The 23,036-nt window shown below is 40.6% G+C and overlaps 1 protein-coding gene across 7 annotated transcripts in view; it reads right to left on the bottom strand.

Annotated features, from left to right (window-relative positions):
• The window catches only part of BAZ1A (bromodomain adjacent to zinc finger domain 1A), a 122,167-nt gene that overhangs the window by 89,957 nt on the left and 9,174 nt on the right, over positions 1-23,036 (bottom strand). For 6 of the 7 annotated variants that reach the window (XM_030559300.1, XM_030559298.1, XM_030559299.1 and 3 more), the window contains 2 exons: positions 21,229-21,507; positions 2,481-2,624 (listed from right to left, as the gene is read on the bottom strand). In XM_030559300.1, coding sequence (XP_030415160.1) covers positions 2,481-2,624; positions 21,229-21,507 — 423 coding nt within the window. Of the gene's footprint in view, positions 1-1,756; positions 1,967-2,480; positions 2,625-21,228; positions 21,508-23,036 lie in introns of those variants that run through there. The other variant, XM_030559301.1, reaches the window with a different exon arrangement.

Raw genomic sequence — 23,036 nt, 5'->3', positions numbered from 1 at the left:
AAACAAACCTTTCTATATAGTTAATGAGAAGTTTCTCTCCTCCCCCTCAAAAATAAAAGTGAAATGAGGTTACAACCCTAATCCTGCAGCTGGCTCTGCAAGGGTGGAAGTTATTGGGGTTAGCTGAACATAAGAGTGTCCCAGCATAGAGCCAGCTGCAGTATTGCAGTCCGTATCTGTATTAAATTTAAAGATAACCTCACTTGAATTTCATACTCCTGTAACAGGGAGAATGCACATATTTCAAGATAGAGGGCTTCTCTTTAAACATTCAGATACTCCCTTACATGACACTAGAAACATCATTCAAGAGTGGATAAAATTCCACAGGTTTACCTTCATTATTTGCTTAGTTACACGAGGAGCAACCTTGTTACATACCCTGACATCAACCAAATAATTAATAAACCTGCAACTGACAGCCAAGGATGAACTGCTGCACCTCTATGTAGCCTAAATAAAGTCAATGGGGTGCTCAGAGAGCATGAACAAGCCAGTCTGCATGCAGTCAATTGAAACTAATAATTTATAATTCCAAAACACTTTTCTTCCATAGACCTTACAATGCTTTATACAGAAGAGTAAGTTATCCTAATTTTACAAGTAGCGGAAGTGAATCATGTAAACTAAGTTACTTGCCAATATGAAGTTACTCCAAATAATCACCAGTATAACCAAGGCCACAATCTGATCCACTGACTTTGTCTATCGTATAGAAATATCCTTAGTAAATCTTAGTTCTTTCTTGCCCCACTTTTGGGGCCTTTTGGGTATAACAGTAAGAGACATTATAATACTGTAATAAGGTTAGAAGAGAATACACAAAATTATGGCAATATACAACATTTAAGATACTAATGTACACACATACACTAAGAAAATAGTGAAATAAGGCACTTTGTAAATTAAAAACATATTAATAGTTATTACAGTTTTTTGAATAGAAGTATAATTCTACAGATACAATTTATTTTCAAACGTAAATCATGAAGACAGAAGCTTAGCCAAGTTCAATTCATAGAATCACAATAAGACTAGGTCTCTTCAATGCAGGACTTGAAAATCTTTGGTTGTTTACTGTCACAGTTTTGAGCGTAGTGATGGAACAGTGTTTATGAATTCAGTAGGTCTTATATTTCTAAGTAATAGCAGATTGTGAAAATGAGGAAGCAACTATATCGTAGTAATAACTATTTCAGACTACTCAAAAGTAATGGCCCTGATCCTGCAATCTATTTAGACAGACCCCTACACCCATCTGAAGCATTACTGAAGTCAATGGGATTCCATACAGGCATAAGGGTCTGCCCACAACAATCAGTTTATAGGACTGTGGTCTAAGTCTGTAGCTCAGCAGTGCCATGAACTGGCAAAATTATTGTAAAGAGGAACCTTGTTCCATACTAGGGAAAATTCTCAAATATCTCTCACATTTATATTTTCCTCCATAGTTTTCCTTGCCACATTCTCAGAAACCAGTTCAAGTAAGGGTTTAGATCAGCCCATTTGATCTTCCTACTCATAAAAAAAATCATAAAACTGAATTTGGGTCTTTCCTATAGCAGAGGAAAAATACGGCAAACTAAATTAAGGGTCCAGGAGGAGCTGGGTCATGAAGATAGGGTTGTCGGATCAAAAAGGAAACCTGGCAGATGTACTGACTGGACATCAAAAGTGTGGTTACTGCGAGCATGGAGGCAGGAGGTGCCAAAACATCAACCCGCACCAGCCCTGCTCAGCCAGGGCCACCTCCTACCTCCATCTCGTAGGGGGGGCAGGCAGGTTCCGTGTCAGGCTGCAGCTCTGGAGCAGAGGCAGGGATTTGGGGGACGAAGCGGAGCAGGAGTTGGGTCTCAGGGGGGAAGAAGAGGAGCAGAAGGTCTGGTTGTCAGCAATTAAAAAGCTGGCAACCCTACTTGAGGCAGAAGTCTGTTCATCTAATACAAATATCAAAATAAATGCATAAAATTATGGGACATATAGCCTCTGGAAGAGTTCTCTTTTCCGTATTTGCTCTAGAGTGAAATCTCAATTTAAAATACAAACTCTGAATTAATGTTTGCAATCTTACAAGTATTTTTAGGTTTTGTCCAAAAAACAAAAAAAACTAACACAGAGTTTAATGTAAGATTGGTAAACAGAGAAGAAGTAGGAGAGAAGCTCTGAAAACAGACCAACTGCTACACCACTACCCTCCTACAGACAATGTAATCTGAAATTGATTAATGCTTCTTATGCCTCAATTATTCTCTTTTTTCAACACTCTCTGGCTAAATACACTTAAATTGCCTATTTTGCAATATATAAGGCATCTGTGAATGTTTAGCCACTCCACTCAGCTGGGTGAATATTCTGACACCATATCCTCTGCACTTTGCTTGAGACAAATCTCCTCATGAAAAGCCCCACTAAAGCTGCTTTAGCCTCATTTTCCAAAATTTAATCAAAATATTTGATACACTTGAATAATTGTAATTTACCCATTTTGTGCAGAACTGTTGTGCGTTTCTGAATCATCACTATCACTGATGACGATAGTGTCTTCATTGGTACTGTTGATGTGGCCATTGGCCACTCCATTGTGATGTGGTGGAGCTATGACTTCCAAAATCTTACACTGCAACCTGAAATAAAATAAAGACATTTATAAACATCAAGGTCCTTTGATAATGCAAAAAGTTTAAATTTGTTGAATGAATTATTCTAAAAGTACATTTGTAATCCCAGAATAGAAACAGTGGTTATATTTTACATAGGAGTTCCACCTTACTGCATCTGTAAAAGGGACTACTTCACTTCCTTAAATATATACCAACTTTACTAAACAGGCCAGTAAATTATTAGAATTTTCTAAGTCAGATATACACTTGACTTAGCTTTGCTTACTTAAATATACTTTTTCAGTTTATTTTGAAATCACTGGTAGTAAAAGCTTTTGTGCTTATTTTATCCAAATGACAATTAACAACATCTTTTTAAAATAAAATCATTTTATTTTTGCTACTGAGAAATGAGACAGAAACCTTTTATGTTTATTTTCATAGCAATCTAGGAAGAAAGGAAAGGATTTTGTGTTGCCAAAATATTTATACTAGAAAAGATCATCCTCTAGTATGGTTGATGACCCAAATAAACAAGGCTAAAATGACCACTGTGTATCTAATCTTAATAATGGTCCGTTTATCTCCTGACACAGATAAGGCTCCATCTGGCACACATACAAATGACAAACAAAGCAAATCCATTCATTTGCTATTATAAGTGCTAGTTATAAAAGAAACAAAATTAAGTGTGTTATTCAAAATCTATAATCAATTGACAATCATTTAATATATTTCATAACCATATAATAAATTATTCTTAGCCACTAAGTTTCTCCCTTCCCTGGCACTCCTGGGTGCACATTTTTTAGTTTAATCTCTTAAAGCCATGTCTGCATTATGAAAATTGTCCATTGTGGACAATGACTGAAGCTGAACACCTACTGCAAGAATAGCCAAGGGAAAACCATATTAAAACTACCTTCTTAGAGGAACTGAGTATCAATATTGGAAATGGACATCACAAAATTGCAAAGCACATGGCTTGAACCAAGCTTTCTTAGCCCCTTTAGTCATCTGCCTAGGGGGTCACAGACCCAAAACAGGAAATACTTCTGAGGAAAAATCATCTGGAGAGAACCAACACTGGGAAGGAAAGCAGCCCAGAAGGGCTAAACACCAGGCAATGCTTGCAGAGCAGTGCAGCAATGTGTCTGGCTGTGGCCGGGCAGTGCGGCTGCCAGACATGCTGCTCTGAACAGCATGGTAAGGGGGCCGGGGCCAGGGGGTTGGATAGGGGCGGAAGTTTGAGAAGGGGGGCAGGGGATGGGGAAATGGGTGGGGGGGTTGGATAAGCATGGGAGTCCCAGGGGGCCTGTCAGGGGCAGGGGTGTGGATAGGGGGCAGGGGACGGGGGGGGGGTTGGATAGGCATGGGGTCCTGGAGAAGGCGGCATGTCAAGGGGTGGGGGTGTGGATAGGGATCGGGGGGCAGTCAGGGGACAGGGAACAGGGCAGTTGGATAGGCGATGGAGTCCCAGGGGGCGGTTAGGGGCGGGGGGGCCCAGGAAGGGGAAGTTAAGGGAGAAGGAGTAAGGGGGGTTGGATGGGTTGCGGGTTCTGAGGGAGGCAGTCAGGGGCTGGGAAGTGGGAGGAAGCGGATGGCGGCAGGGGCCAGACTGTTTGGGGAGGCATAGCCTTCCCTACTCGGCCCTCAATACCAGTTTTGCAACCCCAACGTGGCCCTCAGGACAAAAAGTTTGCCCATCCCTTCTTTAGAGGGAACCCCAACATCATATCTCACATGCACAATTATTTAAATAGATGCACATTAACATTATTACAATATAATAAAGGAAATATAAGCTCCCTCTAACCAGGGTGCTTGACAAAGACCAAGGTCCAACAAGATTTGCCAGATCCATGCCAAAATGCCTAAACCTAGGGACGGCTCTAGGTATTTTGCTGCCCCAAGCACAGCAGGGAGGTCCCCGGTCCCATGAATTCAGCGGCATGCCTGTGGGAGGACCAGCAGACCCTGAGCAGGCATGCCACCGAAAGCAACCTGCCTGCCGCCCTCGCAGTGACCGGCAGAGCGTCCCCCGTAGCTTGCCGCCCAAGACACGCGCTTGGCATGCTGGTGCCTGGAGCTGCCCCTGCCTAAACCTACTATCCAATCCAATACCAAAGATAAATTGGACCAACAGGACTCAGCCTAGCAGTGTAAAAACTGTGTTTCAATTAGCTTGCTACTAGCAAGAGGACAGTACATTTTTCAAGTCTTGCCAAAGATTCAGTCAGGGAAGGAAAGAAATTAGGAATTGTGTTTCATCTGTTTCCAACCCCAAAATGTACTGACATCTAATGTAATTAGAAAACCAGTGAGCCTTATTACACACCTCTGTCTTATAGTGAAGAGGTCAGAACCACAAAACTGCCTGTACAGATGCATTATCTGCTTTACATCTATTAAAAAATTACATTACATAGCTGGCTTCACTTTAAAAGTGGGTTTTGAACTTTTTTATTTTATAAGCTGAAAAATAAATTTCCCTGAAAATTTTATCCAGTTCAATTTAGCTAAAATTTTTAAAAATTAATTTCTACTAGAAAAACTATTAAAAGCACCAGTCAGTTTGGAGGCATAGCCACTCTATGGGTACGTCTACACTACAGGATTATTCTGATTTTACATAAACCGGTTTTGTAAAACAGATTGTATAAAGTCGAGTGCACGCGGCCACATTAAGCACATTAATTCAGCGGTGTGCGTAAATAGTCCGAGGCTAGCGTCAATTTCTGGAGCGTTGCACTGTGGGTAGCTATTCTGTAGCTATCCCATAGTTCCCGCAGTCTCCCCCACCCCTTGGAATTCTGGGTTGAGATCTCAGTGGCTGATGGGGCAAAAATCATTGTCGCAGGTGGTTCTGGGTAAATGTAGTCAGTCATTCCTTCCTCCGGGAAAATAACGGCAGACAATCATTTCGCGTGCTGTTTCCTTGGATTGCCCTGGCAGATGCCATAGCACAGCAACCAAGGAGCCCGTTCAGCTTTTTTTTTTTTTTTTTTTTTTTTTACTGTCACCGTATGTGTACTGGATGCCGCTAACAGAGGCGTTACTGCAGCGCTACACAGCAGCATTCGTTTGCTTTTGCATGATAGCAGAGACGGTTATCTGTTGTTCTGTACTGTCTGCTGCTATCATGGTTGCCTCTGGCTGAGATCGGCCAGGGGCGCAAAGGCAAAACTGGGAATGACTCCCCGAGTCAATCCCTCCTTTATGGTTTCTAAAAATAGAGTCAGTCCTGCCTAGAATATGGGGCAAGTGTACAAGCGAACCAGTGTATCAGAGAGCACAGTTGCTCAGTGTCAGATCCCGCAGAAATGATGAGCTGCATGCCATTCACAAGGGGTGTCCCTGCAACAACCCCACCCATTGCTTCCCTCCTCCCCTAACCTTTCTGGGCTACCGTGGCAGTGTCCCCCTCATTTGTGTCATGAAGCTATAAAGAATGCAGGAATAACAAACAGTGACTTCTTAGTGAGATAAAATGAGGGGGAAGCAGCCTTCCGCTGCTATAACAGTCCAGACAGTACAGGGCTGATGGAGCTCAGCCCCCAGTTGCTATGATGAGGACGGTCACCAGGCGTTCTGTACCATCTACAGGGAATGACCGGAAATCATTCCTAGTTTTACCCAGGCGCCCCCGGCGAGCCTTACCTGAGGCCAACCAGGAGCACTCACAGGCTGACGACAAGGACGGCTAGCAGTCCTACTGCACCATCTGCCACCGGGAGGGGAGAGGAACGGATATTGCTCTTCATTGCCGCAGCATCGTGTCTACCAGCAGCATTCAGTAGACATAGGGTGACATTGAAAGAAGTCACGAAACAATTTCTTTCCAATTTCTTTCACGTGGGGGGGGGGGGAGTAAATTGTCGAGCTATACCCTGAACCACGCCGGACAATGTGTTTGAACCTACAGGCATTGGGAGCTCAGTCAAGAATGTAAATATTTTTCGGAGACTGCTGTGGACTGTGGGATAGCTGGAGTCCTCAGTACCCCCTCCCTCCCTCCACGAGCATCGATTTGATTCTTTGGATCCGTTACACTTGTCAGGCAGCACTGTGTAGCCTGGAGATTTTTTTCAAATGCATTGGCATTTCGTCTTCTGTAACGGAGCTCTGATAGAACAGATTTGTCTCCCCATACAGCGATCAGATCCAGTATCTCCCGTACGGTCCATGCTGGAGCTCTTTTTGGATTTGGGACTGCATTGCTGCCTGTGCTGATCAGAGCTCCATGCTGGGCAAACAGGAAATGAAATTCAAAAGTTCGCGGGGCTTTTCCTGTTTACCTGGCCACTGCATCAGAGTTCAGATTGTTGTCCAGAGCGGTCATGGTGGTGCACTGTGGGATACTGCCCGGAGGCCAATACCGTCGATTTGAGGCCACACTAACCCTAATCTGATATGGTAATACCGATTTTAGCGCTACTCCTCTCGTTGGGGAGGAGTACAGAAACCGATTTAAAGAGCATTTTATATCGATATAAAGGGCCTCGTAATGTGGACGAGTGCAGCGTTAAATCGGTTTAACGCTGCTAAAATCGGTTTAAACGCGTAGTGTAGACCAGGCCTATCATTCTAGTGCTTAATTTTTAAAAGGGCCACAAGAGGGAGCTCATACATGCTAAAACTGAATGTATGAAAAGAGCCTCATGAAAGTTCCAGTTAGAACAGACCGAATTCTGTAACTCATACTAAATTCTACAATGTGTCATTAAAAAATTGAAATAATTTAAAAATTGAAAATGGTTAACTTTCCTGGAAGCTGCTGAATATTTAGTCAATGAGCATTTCAGCACAACACTTATTTACTTCTTTATCACTTTGCTAGGTCCCAAAGGGGAGAAGGGGGAAATGCTATGTATTCTCTCTCCTCCCATAATAGCAGAGACTCAGCTCAACCATCACACCCTATAAACTTGATCCAGGGAAACAAGAACCTTCAACACAAACAAGTTGATTAATCATTTGAACAAACTACCACAGAAAGGAGTGAATTCTCCATCTCTTGATGTTTTCAGATCAAGACTGGATGCCCTTCTGAACGATATGTTTTAGTCAAACAAGCTATTGCACTTAATACAAAGGTAAGTGGGTGAAATTATGTAGCCTGTGATATACAAGAGGTCAGACTACATAGCCAGTTTGCGTCTTATGGATAAGGCATGGAGATCACAGTATTCACAATAATAGTGAACCTGAATAAAGTCTGTGATGAGCCCACCCCACACTCAGCCCGCAGAAGCAGCTCCTGTTTCATGGGAATGGACCAAGACCCACAGGCACTGGAGACAGGAAAGTCAAAGGGACCATGCCCCCCAACTTTTTAAAACCTGGCTGGAAGGAACTGTGCTGCAGCCTGACCCAGTCAGCATCCAGGTTCTGTGGTGCATCATGCAAAGTGCTGGTCAGGATCCACTCTGCATCAGGCCGCTTGTGGACAGCCAGGCCCTCACCTGCTAGCTGTCAAAACTGTGGTGGTGGCGGCACCTCTCAACACAAGAAAACAACAGGACCCATCACCAGAGGGTCTCAGGCTCACCAGTAGGGAGGTTCAGTTAAGGGGGGGGAGATTCCCCCCCACACTTTTGCAATCCTTTCAGCACCCCATGATGGAGACGGGTGCATGGATGTGCCAAACCTGAATAGTGCTGCAACCACAAGCTCCAGGTCACACAACACATGGAGTGGAGAGCCTACAGCTCCACAGGACAGGAGCTACCACTACACTATGGGGTGGGCTCGCTTTCCCACCATGCCTCCTCTCTCCCCGTGGGTCTCACCTTTCAGCACACTCAGTATATAATCCACTCTCTCTCTACTCATCCCTGCAACAGCATTCTCTTTAGTGTCAATTTCTTTTTTATTTACTTATTTTATTATGAAATTTTCTACAAACAATGAAAGTTACTCTTTAATCGTTTTGAGTGCGGAAAGCATTAATGTAATATTTCATAGTAGCAACAAGGATTAAACATAATTTTTGATAAATTTGATTCAGTTTATTTAAAAGTGGGGAAAAAGTATAGCTCTTCCTTAAGAACAGCAGATGAAAACTATATTTGGAGATCTTTCTGTGACTTTTTATTTTCTTCCTTCACCTCTGCCGTGAAATTTATTGAAAATTTCTGTGCCAAAACTGTAGCCTTAGTTATTTATCTTATTTTATATCATAATGCAGATTAAAAGAAAATGGATGAATACCAAATAAAAAGATGTGACTGTGAAGGAAAACAGCAAACTCTCAAAAACAGCCCCCTCATTTTAAAACACTGTTTTCTAAAACAAGGATACCTTCAGCATGAGCCAGGTAAAGAAGAGCACGGGTTAACTGAATGAAAGACATTTTTTCTACCTCATCTTGCATTAAAAGTTACATAATAAAATGTTTTTTTTTTAGCCACATAAATTATTTGAGTTAATTAGGTTTCTCTCCTTAAATTCTAGTATGGTCAGCAGTAACTACAGTGACAGCCAAACCCCACTGAAGTCATTAGGAATCTTTCCACTGACTTCAAAAAGATTTGGAACAGGGCCAGTAAAGCTGCTAAGGTAAAAGCAACTTGCTGCACAGGAACACACTGAAAGTTTTAGGTCTTGTCAACACGAACATTTAACTTGCAGCAACTGGGGTGTGAATCTATCCCGCACTAGCCTACCATGCTCCAGCTGTCCATTTGGACCTTGCTGACACACTCCTTAGTGCACTTTGATCTACTCCTGTTTCAAAATGGTGCCCCCCATCAGAAGAAGGTGGAGCAAGGAGTTCTAACTAAATACAAACTGTAGCACCATTTTATCAAATCAAACACTGAAACATAATGCACAGTTCAATGTGCTGTGGCCTTTTTGAAGAAGCAGCCTTGGAATGAGCAGATGGCTAGAATCTTTTCCGACACTGAATGCTCTGCTGCTGTAAAGGAGACCATCTATGGAACCGGAAAGCAGTACAGAAGGAGATCTTCTTTGAGGCAGACAAGAGCTGGGAAAGTCCTATAGAAGTTAAGAGCGGAGGGGAATGAGATGGGTTGACTCTCTCGGTTTTAATCCTCTCTACAGACTCATCCATTTCATTACTAAAAAGACCTGACCCTTCAAAGAGGTGGTCTTCAATTATTTTCTGTGATTCCAGCGCAAGGCCCAGCGATCCGAGCCAAGAATATCACCTCATAACTATGCTAGTAGCCACAGCGCTAGCCATATCTGAGGTATCATATGATAGTCTCAATGAATATCTAACGTTCTACCCTCACTGACAAAAATTTTTACAGCTTCCCTTTGTTCCTCCAGTAAGGAGTCCAAAATAGGGTTAGTGAAGCCCCAAACTGCATAGGTGTATCTATCAGAACATGTAGTTTGCCACATAGAAACCCAATAAAGAGGAAGAATCAACTTTTCACCTAAAACCATCCAGTCTTCAACCTTCACTATCTAAGCCCTGGTCTACACTACAAACTTATGCTAGGAGGACTATATTGGTCAGGGGTGTTGAAAATCCGCACCCCTGAACGACGCAGTTATACCAACATAACTCCCAGTATAGGCAGCGCTGTGTAGAGGGGAGGGCTTCTCCCATCAACATAGCTACCACCTCTCGGCAAGGTGGAGTACCTACATCAATGGGAGAAGCTCTCTCACTGGCAAAGGTAGCATCTTCACTAAGCACTACAGCAGCACTACATCCACTGCAGCACTGTTAAGTGTAGGCAAGCCCTATGGGAAAAGAAAGAGATACCTTGCTGCTCTAGCCAGTTTCCTGGTCTGCGAAGATCACTACAGAATCTGCTGAATGACATTGTAACAAAAATCAGTGGCACTACAAGTTTACTTGGTACTTCTGATTAACCCTCTTCTACATCAGAAGAAGAAGGTGCCTCTGGTGCCAGAAAGGATATCACTGAAGATAACATCACTGGTGCCAAAGTCAGTGCCACAGTGAGCAGTGCATCACTGATTCCTATAATAAATTGAAAGTCTCATATCATGGAAATAAGGAGTACACAGGTTGCTCCTCCATCTTCTGAAGGCAAAGATGGAGCAGTCTGGAAGAGTATAGATCTTAGATCAAAATATAAGAAAAGCAATACAAACTGTACTACTGACAGCAGGGCCGGTTTTATTAACAGCGTGGCCCAATTCAAATACTCCATGGGGGCCTGGGGCTTCGGCGGCACTTCAGCAGCGGGGGGTCCGCTCCAGGTCTTCTGCAGCCCCTAAGGACCCCCCGCCCACAGCCAAAATAGCACCAAAGACCCCGGAGAGGACCACTATGTGAGTAAAAAAAAGAAAAAAAATTAAAAAGGCACCTAAGGCGCGGGGACCGATTCCAGGGAATTGGGCAAATTGGCCTAAAGCTGGCCCTGACTGACAGAAAAAACACCTACCTTGGCATGTAAAAACGAGATGGGGTAGAATTTGGGAGAATTAAAAGTCTCCTACAAAATTATTTTGAACTATTTGAAATTTGGCCTTTAAATCAATCTTCTGCAATATTATTTTAGCATTAAAAATTCTTAGCGCTGGAGCAACTCTGTTGCCAGCATATGAGAGGCTAGAACAGAGCACCATTTGAGCAGAGCTAAGGACTTTTTATTTTAAGTCTTCATAAGTGAACCAACAGCCCAAATGATGAAACTTTCTTCCTAAATAAGTAAAAACAGAGACTTGTTTTACAAGGTAACCATGATAGGCAGAGATGGTGTCCCTAATCTCTGGCTTGCCAGGAGCCGGGAATGGGTGATAGGGAATGGATCATTTGATGATTACCTGTTCTGTTCACTCCCTCTGAAGCACTTGGCATTGGACACTGTTGGAAGACAGGATACTGGGCTAGATGGACCTTCAGTGCAACCCAGTATGGCCGTTCCTATGTAGCCTTTTATCTTCCACTCAATTTCCAGAGAGTCCTTCTCAAAAATCATGAGCTTAGTCTTATTATAACTGAGAACCAGGTCTTAAAAGTTACAGTAAGAAGAAAAACAAGCTATATTTATATACAAATTATTTTACCGGTATAGCTTAGTTCCCCATGGGAAAGGGAATATGCTATACTGGTACAAGGCACATGTATATCATAAAACTGTGTCCAAACTAAGGATAGTACTAGTATAATTATTTTGGTTAAAAAGAAAAACTGTACCCCTAATTGAAAGAGTTATATGGGTACAAAAGAGGTGTTTAGCTCAGGCCTAGCAGAAAATTATAAAAAAAAAAACAAAAAAAAAACCAACAAAAACAAAAACAAAAAAAACACAAGAAACATTCTTTGGGCCTTTGAGGCAAAAAATGGTCACAAACTGTTTTCCTTTGCAAGTCACCTTTTAAGATTTTTCTGGAGTGAACCTTCATGGAATACCAGCAATTGATTTTTCCTGCAACCCACCATCATTTGGATACACATAATGCTTACCAGCATACATAGTATCTCAGAAACGTAGGACTGAAAGGGAACTCAATAAGTTATCTAGTTCAGCCCGCTGAGGCAAGACCAAGTATACCTAGACCAGTGGTTCTCAAACTTTATACTGGTGACCCCTTTCACATAGCAAGCCTCTGAGTGCGACCCACCCTAATAAATTAAAAATACTTTTTTTATATATTTAACACCATTAGAAATGCTGGAGGCAAATCAAGGTTTGGGATGAAGGCTGACAGCTTGTGACCCCCCAAGTAATAACCTCGCGACCTCCAGTTTGAGAACCCCTGACCTAGACCATCCCAGACTGGTGTTTGTGTAACCTGTTCTTAAAAAACTCCAAAGATGGGATTCCACAATCTCCCTTGAAATCTTATTCCAGTGCTTAACTATACACATAGTTTGCAAGTATTTCCTAATATCCAACCAAAATCTCCCTTGCTGCAGATTGAGCTGTTTACTTCCTGTCCTACGTCCAGTGGACCTGGAGAACAATTGATCTGCATCATCTTTACAGCATCCCTTAACATATTTGAAGGCTATCATCAGGTCCCCATTCAATCTTCTGTTCTTAGGTCTAAACATGGCCAATTTTTTTAACCCTTCCTGTAGGTCAGATTATCTAAAGCTTTTAATATTTTTGTAGCTCTCCTCTGGACTCTCTCCAATTTATCCACATCTTTATAAAGTGTGGCACCCAGAATGGGACATGATACTCCAGCTGAGGTCTCACCGGCGCCGAGCAGAGCAGGATAATTACCTCCTTTGTCTTACATATGACACTCCTATTAATACACTCCAGAATGACATTGGCCTTTTTCTCAATTGTATCACACTGTTGACTCATACTCAATTTGTGATCCGCTATAACCCCCCTTAACCTTTTCAGCAGTACTACCACCTAGATGATTATTTCCCATTTTGTAGCTGTTCATTTGATTTTTTTCTTCCTAAGCAAAAGACTTTGCACTTGTCTTTACTGAACTTTATCTTGCTGATTTCAGACCAATTCTCCAATTTTGTCAAGTTTGTTGTGAATTCTAATCGTGTCCTCCAAAGTGCTTGCAATCCATCCCAGCTTGGTATCATCTGAAAATGTTATAAGCATATTTTCCATTGCCTTATCCAAGTAATTAATGAAAATACTGAATAGTAACAGATTCAGGACTGACCCCTGCGGTATCACACTAAATACGCCCTCCCAGTTTGATAGTGAACCATTGATAACCAGTTAGTTTCAACCTGCTGCTGATTGATAAGGCTATGAACAGCACCAGAGGCAAGGACTGGTGCTATTCACTTAGGAAGAGGACACAACAACAGAGTCTGGGAGGTGAAAAAGTAGTGATAAAAGTAGAGCAGCAAACACACACATATGGAATACTAGCCAGGAGGCTCTGGGATGGGATGAGAGAAAAACAGGAGAGTAAAGAAATTCTGCTTCTCGCTTACAGCAGCCAGCGGGGTTGGATAGAGGGCAGGTTTTATAATTATCAGACACTGGCTACCTAGATGCGGGCACAAAAGAGGGAACACCAATAAGGATGTAGGGGGCAGCACTCTGGTAAGATTCCCAGCGTCCTCATACTTTCCAGAAGCTAAGGCAAGAGGAAAAGGGAACTGACTTCTCACCTGGATAGTGCGGCTCATTCATTTTATCTATCTTTGGCTACTACAGTTGCATCCTCTATTAGTACCTGGTAAAACTTCCAAGATCAACATGTGAGAAGATAAATGAGACACAAAGATTGAGGAGATAAGTTAGAAAAGAACACCAGTGCTCTCTCTACCATATAACAATTATTCTTATGCGTACAGAATTAATTTTCTGGGAATCTACAGTAAATTCTATTAAATCAGTTTAGAAGAGACATTTGAGGTTGTCCACTTCCAGTCTATGAGCAACAAAGCTTTAAAAATAAAATAGCTTAAGAGTCTAAAGCCCCAGTCCAGCAAAGTACTTTGGGACTCGTTTTACAGGTGCTTCAAGTAGCTTACTGAGTTAGGACCTGAAACAGTCACAATACACAACAGCTTACATTTTAAGACAACTAGAGTTCAAAATTGTGCAGTGTTCTAATCTGTTCTATGAACTCTGGCCTTAGCAAAAGTGAATGAAGAATGAAAATTACAAGTACTGTTTTTTTAAAAGGTATATGTATTCATCTACTATATGTTTGTCTATACATGTAGCTAATGATTGTGAATCTTAAATTAAACATCTGTTCACATTTTAAAGAAGTCACCAGTTTGGAGGCAATTACTCTCCCCAGAACATAAGATGAGTGAAAGTTCTGCAATAGGCAACGGTATCCTCCTTCCCCTCAAGTCTTGGAATCACTTTGTGACCAATGCAACAGCAACTGCTGTTTCTAGTGCAACTCTCTCTAGGACGGTTGCAGGGGATGCTGATGGATCTGCAACTACATGGAAAAGGCAAATTTTCAGAGTGATCAATGGAATCTACTCATGGTCTGTCAAGAGGCAGGGAGTCTAAGGAAGAATTCCCATTAGCCTATTTTTCAGAGAAAAACAAAACGCCATCCAGATTTTCAATGGGTTGGACATTAGTTAATAATTGGGCATAGAATCTTTCACCCCCAGGCCACAGATTTAAATCCTTCATAGTTCAATAGTGCCTAAAAGACACTTTTGTCCATAGCTGTTTGGTGGCCTATGTGAAGTTGTCCACTGGGATCTAGGCTAGGTACATACAATCACATAACACAAACCACAATTGGCCACTGTAGCCAGTATAAACAGAGTGCCAATTAATGAACAGGCTTAGAAAGCAAATTATGTTCTCATTGTATATAAATAGTCTTCTCCCCCATCCCTCCAGATCATGATTGATCATAATGGCTACATGATGATAAAAAGCCTACGCACCATTTCTACTAAGAATAACTTTAAAAAAAAAAAAGAGGGATATAAACTCTCATGCTTCAGGGCACAAGCCAATCCCTGGGAGGGTTTAGAAAGAAACTTTACCTCTCTGCAGGTTATTTCATAATTACCCACTAAAAGGTTTCTTGCCTGTTGTTCTGGTATCGGCCAGTGTCAAAGACAGGATACTGGACTAGTATAATCTGGTCTGATTAAATATGGCAATACACATCTTCCTAACAAAGGACTTCATTTACCAGTGGTCTTAATCTGGCACTTTTCAATAGCACTATATTCACTTAAATTGGATATCTGCACTCTACCATTGTTTGCCTAAGGTCAGCAAGCAGTCATTCTTTTTGCTGTAGTGTAATCTAATGATCAGATAAAATATAAAATTTATTTCCCCTTGATAATGGACAGTTGTTCTATACAAGTCTTTCCCTTTACTCCCTTCCCCATGTATCCTAGCAACCCTTCAATGTAATTTTGGTTTAGGAGGTGTTTATTATAAATTAAGTTATATTGTTATTGTTGTACAGTATCCCATGTGCCTCAATGGGCAAGGGGGGAGGGCACTATATAAGTTACTTAGTTTTACTCAAATGAAGAACTAAAATGCAGGTCGCACAACAACTTTACAACCCAAATCAGTGCCAATGGCCCTGTAGATGTATGATGACTTGTAGACTACTGATTTATTCACCCCAGCAATGGAGGCCATTATATTGTTTGTAATACCAAAGTCTCAAAGACTCATGCTTAATTACAATCCATTAAATATTAAAACTATACCTTGGACCCAACCCTACCCCACTGAATTTAGCACTAACTCCTAGGACCAGATCCTCAAAGGCATATTGGCTCCTAGCTTTCACTGAAATCAGGAACAGGCCACATAGCTCAGTGGACTGTGTTGAACTACAGAATAGTATTATTTTGGTTGCAATTTGGCTCAGGGTGCACACTGCTATTTCCAGCAGCATGTCACTCCTGCCATAAAGTTCCAAGTTTCAAGCATCTTACCAGGACTCAGAATTCAGTAAGTTGGTTAGATACATATCCTGTATAAGTATTGACACCACAAAGTAGAACTAAATGGATCTAGTACTGTGAGAGATGTCACCGTTTAGGTGAGAAGTTAAACAGAAGACCTTCTGGTAAAGTGCAAGATGGCAAGTTAAGATCCCAGAATATTTTTCCAAAGAAACTGGGGATAATCCCAGTGTCCGTTTTCCTTCTGTCTCAGTGAGACATACAGGTTGTTAATGTTTTACTTCACAATTTTATATCTTAATTCATTACCTTTAGTAGTAAATATTATTCTAATTTTAATTTTAAACATTCTTTTCACTAAAACTGGAATAGAATTGAAACAACAGAAAGAAGAAACTAAATTGTTTTGAAAATATAAAGATTTCGGATCCCAAACAGTTTTATAAGGTAAAAGAATTATAGGCAGCACTGGTAGCAATGCTCGCTCCTAGGAAACAACTGTGAAATCCACTGACAGTGTCTTTCTTACCCCCTACCCCAACATACACAGTCCATACAGAAATAGCAGCCTATTACTACCACCAGTTACTCAGTTAGCTGAAGTGGTAAAGATCTGTATTGCAGATTTAAAGGCCCCAACCATGCTAATGACCCAGGTTGGAGGGGCAATATGATTTAATTTATTTTCCAGGTTACTTTTTATTAAAAACATAAGAAAGAGCAAACGCAAGCATTCAAAAGTTAGAAAATGCCAGAATTAAGATTGCTTGAGTAACTCTAATTCAGCCCTCGTGTTGTGTATGCACTATGATACAGTCTTTAATTATATGATCACACCCTATATTTGCCACAGGATCCAAAGTAAGTGATGTATTGAAAGGTTTCAGAGTAGCAGCCGTGTTAGTCTGTATCCTCAAAAAGAATAGGAGTACCTGTGGCACCTTAGAGACTAACAAATTTATTGAAAGCTTATGCTCAAATAAATTTGTTAGTCTCTAAGGTGCCACAAGTACTCCTGTTATTTTTGATGTACTGAAAGCAATCCATGTGTGTGTTCAGGGTCACTGCCAAATTTTGTTACTCTCAGTGACAAAAAAAAGTATGATTTTATTTTTTTTTTTGAACAGGTTGACTGACATTTCTTTTAATTAAAATATATCAAAGCAATATAGGTCAAAAGAGATCTAATACAGCAAATTTCTATTTTGCCTGAAAACCACATTTTCAATAAGAATTTAGGCATCATGCTAAATTTTCAAAGCTAGACAAGAGGATCAATACACATGAATCCTTTTATTAACTGTAATATTACTTATATATAACATGGACTTCTACACTTAACGACCCCATGCAATACTTTGAAAATATAGGCCAAAGTCCAATTAACAGTCAACTGCTGTAAAAGGGGAATAACTGATGTCTCCCCCTGCTTATACTGTTTAATCATATGACTCCAAACAGAGAGATACTTCAGCAGTAACATGATTTTTGCACTTTGTTTGCCATGCATTTTAAAGAGCTAACTTGGATCTCCAATATAAGCCATGCAGGACTACTATTCTAGACTCAGTGCATATATAATAGTTAATTTTACAAAATACACAATTCATGCTCATATGTTTATGAGGTCCATCTGGCCCAGTATCCTGTCTTCTGACAGTGACCAATGCCAGGTGCCCCAGAGGGAATGAACAGAACAGGTAATCATCAAGTGATCCATCCCATCGCCTATTCCCAGCTTCTGGCATACAGAGGCTAGGGACACCATTCTTGCCCATATTGGCTAATAGCCATTGATGGACCTATACTCCATGAATTTGTCTAGTCCTTTTTTGAACCCTGTTACAGTCTTGGCCTTCATAACATCCTCTGGCAAGGAGTTCCACAGGTTGACTGTGTGTTGTGCGAAAAATATTTATTTTTGTTTGTTTTAAACCTCTTGCCTATTAATTTCATTTGGTGGCCCCCTAGTTCTTGTATTGTGAAGAGTAAATAACATTTCCTTATTTACTTTCTCCACACCGGTCATGATTTTATAGACCTCTATCATATCCCCTCTTAATCGTCTCATTTCCAAGCTGAAAAGTCCCAGTCTTATTACTCTCTACTCATACAGCAGCCATTCCATACCCTTAATCATTTTTGTTGCCCTTTTTTTTTTTTTTTTTTTAGATGGAGCGATCGCATCTGCACACAGTATTCAAGATGTGGGCGTATCATGGATTTATAAAGAGGCAATATGATATTTTCTGTCTTATTATCTATCCCTTTTTTAATGATTCCCAACATTCTGTTCGCTTTTTTGACTGCTGCTGCATATTGAGTGGATGTTTTCAGAGAACTATCAACAATGACTCCAAGATGTCTTTCCTGACTGGTAACAGCTAATTTAGACCCCATCATTTTATATGTATAGCTGGGATTATGTTTTCCAATATGCATTACTTTGCATTTATCAACACTGAATTTCATCAGCCATTTTGTTGCCTAGTCACCCAGTTTTGAGAGATCCTTTTGTAGGTCTTTGCAGTTTGCTTGAGACTTAACTATCTTGAGTATCAGAGGGGTAGCCGTGTTAGTCTGGATCTGTAAAAGCAGCAAAGAGTCCTGTGGCACCTTATAGACTAACAGACGTATTGGAGCATGAGCTTTCATGGGTGAATACCCACTTCGTCAGATGCATGTAGTGGAAATTTCCAGGGGAAGGTATATAAAGGCAAGCAAGAAGCAGGCTAGAGATAACAAGGTTAGTTCAATTAGAGAGGATGAGGCCCTCTTCTAGGAGTTGAGGTGTGAACACCAAGGGAGGAGAAACTGCTTTTGTAGTTGGCTAGCCATTCACGGTCTTTGTTTAATCCTGAGCTGATGGTGTCAAATTTGCAGATGAACTGAAGCTCAGCAGTTTCTCTTTGAAGTCTAGTCCTGAAGTTTTTTTGCTGCAGGATGGCTACCTTTAAATCTGCTATTGTGGGTCCAGGGATATTGAAGTGTTCTCTTACAGGTTTTTGTATATTGCCATTCCTAATATCCGATTTGTGTCCATTTATCTTTTTCCGTAGAGACTGTCCAGTTTGGCCGATGTACATAGCAGAGGGGCATTGCTGGCATATGATGGTGTATATTACATTGGTGGACGTGCAGGTGAATGAACCGGTGAAGGTGTGGCTGATCTGGTTAGGCCCTGTGATGGTGTCGCTGGTGTGGGCAGAGCTGGCATCTGAAGAAGTGGGTATTCACCTACGAAAGCTCATGCTCCAATACGTCTGTTAGTCTATAAGATGCCACAGGACTCTTTGCTGCTTTTATCTTGAGTAGTTTTGTATCACCTACAAATTTTGCCACCTCATTCTTTATCACTTCTTCCAGATCATTTAAGAATATATTAAATAGGACTGGGCTCAGTACAGGACTGGGCCCTGTGTAGACATAGAGACTCAGAGTATATCTACACTATACCGGCTTAGTTACTTAACTGTAGCTGCGCCGCCATAATCTCATAGCATAGATGCAGTCTACATTGACAGAAGGGATTTTTCGTATCGGAGCAGGAACATCACCTCCCTGAACAATGTGTTGATGGAAGCATTCTTCCATTGACATAGCTATCCCCACACTGAGATTAGGCTGGCATAACTACATCGGTCGGGGTGTAAACCAGGCCCAAGAAGACGACGACAATGTGAGAGAGTGCTTATATGGCAAATTCAGACACATCTGAAATTCGCCAATATTCCACTGGAGCACAAGGACTCGTATTTTAATTATTTGATTAAAATCCTATTTCCACTACATAGTACAACTATTTCTGTATCTGTACTGCCATGGAAAAAAGGCAAAGCCAGGAACCATATGAAAGGGTGGGCCTCAATAAATATGCAGACCCTGTCCCCTCTAACATATACAGGGTTTTGCCACAGATCTCAGGGCATCCACAGGCTGCTGCGTCATCCCATCCAACTACTTCATGGCATGGCGAAGTTTGCCTCCCTCCCAACAGGACAAAGACCCAATCCAGCAAAAGTGTATACATATGCTTAAATTACACTGTGAGTATTCCCATCAGTGGGACTATTCAGCGTGTAAATTTAAGCATGTGGACATCTTTGCATGATTGGGATTTAAATGAAAATTTTATGGCTTGAAAATAAGAACATTTCCTGGTCCCTTCAGAGAAACAATGTAAGGGAAAATTCAACCCAACTAAAACACTTATAGCTAACTATAAACTAGTGGATTCAAATATGAAAGTGATCACATCTGAGACAAATACCTTTAAAATTCAGGATTTCTCCAAATCCTTAATAATAGTGGCCTCACCACTCATTCCCTTAACTAAAAGCTTCTGTAACTCATACAAAAATAGTACCAAAAAGAAGCATTGTTAACAGCACATAAAATGGTCGTATATACAATATGAGCAGAAACAACTTTAAAAACCTATTAAAAATATGTGTATCCTGGAATGACCAAATATTATATCCCTCTATCACCATTCCCCACTTTTCTGAGCATGTTCCCGTAACAAACTAATGCTCTTGGAATGGAAGTGTTTTTAGTCTACCAATTACGAAACTTGGATAACCCAGCTTACATTGCTTATTTCCCTTTGTAAAATGTTGCCACTTTTGGGGTACAAAAATACAATTTGGTGACTTCCACACTACTTCACTCCACAAGCCTTATCAAAGAAGTCTTTGAGGAAATGTTTAGCAGTCATTCATAATGTTCCCTAGCTGATAATTACATATCACTCCGAAAGTTTGTACATCTGTTACCTACTACATCAACTAATAGTTTGTCACCAATGTTTGTATCATTTTTGCACTAAAAGAATCATGATAATTTGCAAACAAACATTTTCCTGTGTTCCATTCAAATAACCTTTGATCACACAGCATGTTTTTTGGACCTTAATGGATGTCAAACCATCCAAACTCCAGCCCACTCTATGCACTGCAGCGGCTTTCCTTGACAGAGGGCTGAATGGGAATTCCTTCAGAACACATCAATGTTACTTCAGGATCAACAGGACCGCTCTGGAAAAAAATGCAAAGGGGCTGGATTTGCTGCCTCCAGCAACCACAATAACTGCCAAGCCAAGGAATAAGAAACTGAGCCCAGGAATCCAACCCTAGCCACTAGTAACACAATAAACAGCATTAATCACATGGCTAGCCAGAGACATCGTACTTGTCCTACAAATAGCTTGTTACAGAATTCATAACCCCAAGTTTTGTAAAAATAAATAAATGAATAAGTAAATAATAAAAATAGATATACCATAACACATATTTAATCAATAATACATATAAATGTGTTTACCTTGCACCATTATTTCTAACTACTTCCACTGTTTCGCCAACAAAATATCGATCCTTGACATAAGCAAAGATTTCATCACAGATTTCATGAAGTCGTGAGCGATGGGTTAGGGTGGCCAAATACAGAATTGGAACTATGAGTGCCTCTGGAAAACTCTGAAGATTAAGTCTGGCTTTCTTTTCTGATTCCAGTGCTTCCTGATATGTGAGTCCAGGTTTACCTGTGACAGCACAGCTCCATACAAGGCTGTTACACAGAATGGTGCGTTCAAAAAAGTCACTATAATGAAGAAGAAAAAAAGAGTGAATAAAATTCTAGCAAACACTTACAGTTTAGTCACAGCAATATGGTGTGACAAGTTTTCGATCAACTAAGTGAAAAACACTCTTTACACGTCTAAAATTTAAACATTGCACTGCTTCTGTTCAAGTTGTAGATTGTAGTATCTCCAGACTTAAATTACAGTCATCACAGTGTATCTAGAACACATTATTATTGGCTCTCACTTCATGATGGAATACTTAAAGGGTCATTTTGTCACTTCTGTTCAACCCAATATTTCAGTTCTTGATAAATCTTACTACTGTAGGGCCAAAATTTGTTCTCACTACAGTCTACATGCAGCAAAACTCCCTCCGATTTTAACTTGGCAGTGTCAGGCCCTTAAGCCCTGCAAAGAAGTGCACATACACGAGTAATTTTATATATCAGAGGAGTCCCACTGAGTTCAATGAGACTACTCATGGGTGTAAATTTTGCACCGCCACCCCATGTATGCTTACAAAATCAGCATTTAAAATTGTACAGGTATAAAATAGTCTGGCAATTTTTTTTTTCTTAAAATGGTTTTAATTCATTTAAGTTCCAGTTTGCTTTTCAGCAGTCAAAACTCTTAAGTGCTTTTGAGTGTTCTGGCCCATCAATGGGGAAGTTAAAAAATAACACCAAGCCCTTTTTTTACATAGTTTTGTTCTTTCACTGTTTGCATTGCTCTTATAAAAGCATTAAAATATTTTTTCTGCAGATTCTTCCCATCCCCCTTTTCAATTTGGCAAATATTGATTTTTCTTCCACTCTTGGGTTCCAATTAATACTGAAATTACCATGGTTATTCTTGTTTACTTCCTGTTTAGAACACCAGCATAATTTCTATAGTATTGATTATTTAACAGCTGTTGCATGGTGAGCCCATCACAATATTTTTTGATGAACCTGGCAAAAATAGTGGTTTGTTAAATTAATTTCTAGATGGAAGAGTTGATTTTTTTAAGTAAATGTAGAATTAAAGCCATTTAGTAGACTATAGTTATGTTAAAATACTTCACATAATGTGAATCAACTAGCAGTTTGACAGTGTGCCTTTAAACAAGTATTCCTTAATGCAATGTTTCCTAAACATTTAAAAGCTGAGGACCACTTCAGCATAATGAAACCAATCATTGTCGTCTGCCCTCCACTCTGCAAGCTACCATGTGTTGTTATAAATTAAGACACACGACAAATTTAACATCTTCTGTGTCATTTCAGCTAATCTATCATGCCACATCCCCACGGTGTCCACTCCATACCTTGGGATACACTGGTATACATCTTCATAATGTGATACTTTTTTTTTTTTGCATGCTTTGATGATGAGCAAATCAGTTAACAAGGGTGACATTTAAAGTATTTATCATTGTCATCTGAGTTAGCACCCAATTAAGTGAATGGGGCAGCTCACACCTCAGAGCTATTGTTTTAGGCTCTTTACACACTCAGTCAGACATCTGTGGATGGGTTACATTTGCTTCACCTTTTCAAAGTTTGCA

The sequence above is a fragment of the Gopherus evgoodei genome, chromosome 4 (genome assembly GCF_007399415.2).
Source record: "Gopherus evgoodei ecotype Sinaloan lineage chromosome 4, rGopEvg1_v1.p, whole genome shotgun sequence".
Taxonomy (NCBI): domain Eukaryota; kingdom Metazoa; phylum Chordata; order Testudines; family Testudinidae; genus Gopherus; species Gopherus evgoodei.
Note: the sequence above shows the minus strand (reverse complement) of the source record. Positions and strands in the feature narration are given on the sequence as shown.